Source organism: Arachis hypogaea, chromosome 19, assembly GCF_003086295.3.
Source record: "Arachis hypogaea cultivar Tifrunner chromosome 19, arahy.Tifrunner.gnm2.J5K5, whole genome shotgun sequence".
In the NCBI taxonomy this organism is placed as follows: domain Eukaryota; kingdom Viridiplantae; phylum Streptophyta; class Magnoliopsida; order Fabales; family Fabaceae; genus Arachis; species Arachis hypogaea.
In genome coordinates this window covers 126,020,003-126,024,142 of record NC_092054.1, presented here as the reverse complement: position 1 = coordinate 126,024,142, position 4,140 = coordinate 126,020,003, and the positions used below count along the sequence as shown (strand labels likewise).

The following is a 4,140-nucleotide window of genomic DNA, read 5'->3' as shown; positions in this document are numbered from 1 at the left end:
GCGATTTGGCCTGATACTATAATAGCCAAAAATTTTAATGCACACTATTTCATTGCGGTACACCATCATTATTTTCATATGCAAGAAAATCAGCCCCACATCTTCAATATACCATTTTTCAGAAATTAATTTGGTTATGGATGAAATAATGGTGATTAGCTAATATATAGATGCATGGTGAGTTGTCCACAAATGTGGACCTGTATTGGTCAGGGACCTGCAAAACGCCAGTAACGTTTTGCAGTTGATGAAATCAAAAAATCTGCAACTGCTGCAAAATGTAGGCTTGGATTGGACTGGGAAGAGAGCTAAGTTGCGAAACGTGCCCTGCATGCCGACAGGAGCAGGTATTGACCAACATGGGGCTACGCAAAATGCAGGTTGCGTTTGTCAGCGTTGCAGAGCTAAACGGAGGTTGCGTTTTGCAGGCTTCCTAGCTGCATGCGTGCCACATGTCTTGGAGGGTGTTCACCTGGGGCCTTTAAAGCGAAAACACAGATAAGAAAGGGAGCCTAGTAAAAAATGAGTTACTGAAGCAAGGTGAGGAAGAGTTGAAGGAGAGTGAGGAAGCAAGAGTGAAGAGGGGTAACAGTGAAAAAGCAAAGTGTTGGAGAAGAAGAAGTATACGGTACAGGAAGAAAAAATGGTGCGTGATTTTATCAAATCGAAAGAACATATTATTGAGTATTTGAATCATCCTCAATTAGTAAGTAAATTTTTTTTAATATTTAACGATGAATATATATATTTATTCAAATTTTATTTATTTGTGTTGTAATTTGTACTATTGTGTTTATTAATATTATTATTACTAATATTATGTTGTTATTTATTTCTCATTACGGTTTAATTTTTTTAATACAGTTATTATATTATTATTGTTATTATTAGGCAAGTTAATCTATGTATTATTAGTGTGACGTTGTTGTTGTTATTATTATTATTATTATTATTATTATTATTATTATTATTATTATTATTATTATTATTATTATTATTATTATTATTATTATTATAGTGGGTATGTTAATGAAAATAATTTATTAATAATTTTTAATAACAATAATATGTAATAATTTATTATTATTATTTAGTGATTTATTATTATTTTTCATGATAATAATAATACTGTTTAGTAAACGATTTTTTTAACAATGTTTAATTAAAAAAATTATTATTTTGAATAATTTATTAATACTTTTTAATAATAAATAATACTGTATATTAATAAAATACTGTTTAGGAAGTTGATAATATAATAAATGGTTATTATCATTGTTATATTTGAGTAATTATTATTATAATTAGTATTTTATTATTTATTTATAATATTGGTTATGATAATGAGAATAAGTTATTATTAATTTTTAATAATTAATAATACTGTTTAATAATTTATTATTAATTTTTAGTGATTTATTATTATTTTTCATTCTTGATAATGATAATAATAATACAGTTTGGTAAAAGGTATTTTTTTTTACACTGTTTGGTAAAAAATTTTATTAATTTTAGTAAAAAAAATTATTAATTTATTTAGAATTTAATAATTATCATTTATCTTTTTGCAGGCTATCAGGAATTTGTTGCCCAGAAAACTGGATTCGCCAGATACCTTTAACGAGGTAGCTGCAGCGACACTGGCATTGATTGGGTTTCAACACGTTTTGCGAGTAGGCGAAATGAGAGGTCATTCTGCACTACTGAGTGCGTTGGTGGAATGCTGGAGGCCGGAGACTCACACATTTCATCTTCCGGTCCGTGAAGTGACGGTGACGTTAGAAGATGTGAGCTATATCCTTGGTCTCCCGATTAATGGGGAGGCCGTTGCAGGTAGATCAGACAGCAGTCACCAGTTTTTAGTGGGGAACTGCATTGCGTGTTTTGGACGGGAGCCCGGTCCACAAGATCACGTATTATGGAAGGTTAATATTGCTTGGGTCCGGCGGTGCAGAAACACCGAGCTGTGTGATACTTAGGAGTCTCTTGAGCGGTACGTCCGGGCGCACATTTTCTGCTTGCTTGGAACAGTTGTGTTTCCGGATAAGTCGACGACTTCGTTGAACTCGAAGTTTCTACCGTTACTTCGGAATTTTCACCGGATTTCAACATACAGTTTGGGGGCAGCCAATCTGGCACACCTATACAGATCGTTGTGTCGTGCATCACGATACAACTGCAAGGAGATAGATGGCCCACTGATACTGCTTTTTATTTGGGCGTGGGAGCATATGCCGCTCCTGGCACCTATACCCCGCGATCAGCTCGGCGATGTTGGTATTCCACTTGCGCGACGGTATTGGCTTTTATCGTTATTATTATTATTATTATTATTATTATTATTATTATTATTATTAATTTGTTACTCTTATTAATATTGTTTTTTGTTTTTTGTTAGGTGGAGTCATTGGCGCCGACATACAAGATATATACGTCAGCCTACAGCGCATTTTAGGCGAGGACTCAACGATATGGGAGTTGATGATGTAAGTTTGCAACCATTAATGTCCGATGTTTTTATTCAGAAGAATAGTTTTTCTAATCGGCCTCTTATTAACTAATGTGCAGTTTATATGGCGGCCATATATGGGAGTGGAGGTTCCAGATTTCCTCGCTGCCCAAATGGTTATGTACTCCACCCAGTCGCCTCTAGTGTCATTCGAGTGCATAGAATGGCACTCGACAGACCGAGTTCGACGACAATTCGGGATGCAACAGCTTCCACCAGGCCCGGCATTCGACCTTGGTCGTGATCACTACAAGCGGTTGACAGGGGCACATAACCATGACTGGGGAGAGATTTATAGTCAATGGGTTAACAGATGGAAATTTGACCACTATAACGCATTGCAATTGGGCGAGGAGATTATTGACTTTCATCCTCTCCCAATGTACTACGAGTGGTACACACAACAGTATGGGATGTATTTGCGACTGTCGGATAGAGTTGCAGGTGAAGAGGTTGGCGTTGATGAACCACAGCAGCAACAGGAAGAACCAGCTGGCCCTCAGCAACAAGTCCCGCCTCATGAGCAGCAGTTTTAGGTATTGTTATTAATTACTAGTGTTATGATTATTATCAATTTTTAGGGTTATAAATTGTTATCAGTAATTACTATTAATTGTAATTAATTGTTAATTAGGTGCCGGCATATGAGCACCACTATCAGGTCCTGGCATATGTCCAGTAATTTCAGATGCCGGTATATGCCCAGCAGTTTCAGGATCCGGCATATGTCCAGCAGGTTCAGGATCCGGCATATGCCCAATAGTGGCTGGCATATCAGCAGCAGGCACCATATATATCGGAACCACAGCCGCCTCAGGCACCTGAGCCTTACATACCACAACTGGTAATTCCAGCCGAAGGTCACTTTAGTCCATTGGGTGGATCTGACACCATCAGCTTCTCTCAGGTCCTGAGAGATACAGATAATCTTTTTCGACGCCACCGCAGGAAGGGCCTGTTACATCTCAGCATTCTGGTGGTCGTGGCGCCATTTCAGGTCATGCCAGTGACTTCGACTTTGATCAGTCGACGGGTCATGTAGATCCGCCCGGTCCTTCCGCACCACCACGCCCCCAGTTGTTTGATTTGAATGAGTACCCGCAGCAGGAAGATGGAGATTTGGGATACGACTTATAGCACTGGTATGATCTTGCTGGAGCGAGTGCTCCTGGGATGAGTGGTTCAGGTTCGTATGACACTGGTGGTGCGAGTATGACAGATTTTGGTGGTCCTGACATTGGCAGTGGGCTGGATACCGGTGTGTTGCAGGGTCATCCGTATAACTTACGGACACAGACTGCGCCTTCGGACAAATACACCCCATCCTTGTATTCGAAGAAGGCACCGAGGAAGTAGTCTGTTGTATTCAGTGTATTCAGTGTCGTATCTTATATTTAGATGATTCTATTCAGTATTATTATTATGACATATTTAGCTTTATTCTCGTGTAATTCTGTTTGGATCGAAATGTTTGTTCTCTAAAAAATTAAATAACGAGGCTAAAAATTTTATTTATTATAAATTGTTAGCTAGGTTAAAGTAAATGACGAGGTTACAAAAAAAGTAACATATAATTGTGAAGTAGGTCATAACAAAGTTACATTGAAAATCTTAACCACTAATGACCTCCA

The 4,140-nt window shown here is 37.5% G+C and overlaps 1 protein-coding gene across 1 annotated transcript; it reads left to right on the top strand.

Annotated features, from left to right (window-relative positions):
- Window positions 1-359: 359 nt before the first annotated feature.
- Window positions 360-3,045, top strand: LOC140182340 (serine/threonine-protein phosphatase 7 long form homolog). The gene is made up of 5 exons (XM_072228506.1): window positions 360-419; window positions 1,572-1,913; window positions 2,117-2,277; window positions 2,399-2,486; window positions 2,569-3,045. The coding sequence occupies exons 1-5, from the start codon at window positions 360-362 to the stop codon at window positions 3,043-3,045; spliced, it is 1,128 nt and encodes a 375-aa protein (XP_072084607.1).
- Window positions 3,046-4,140: the final 1,095 nt, after the last annotated feature.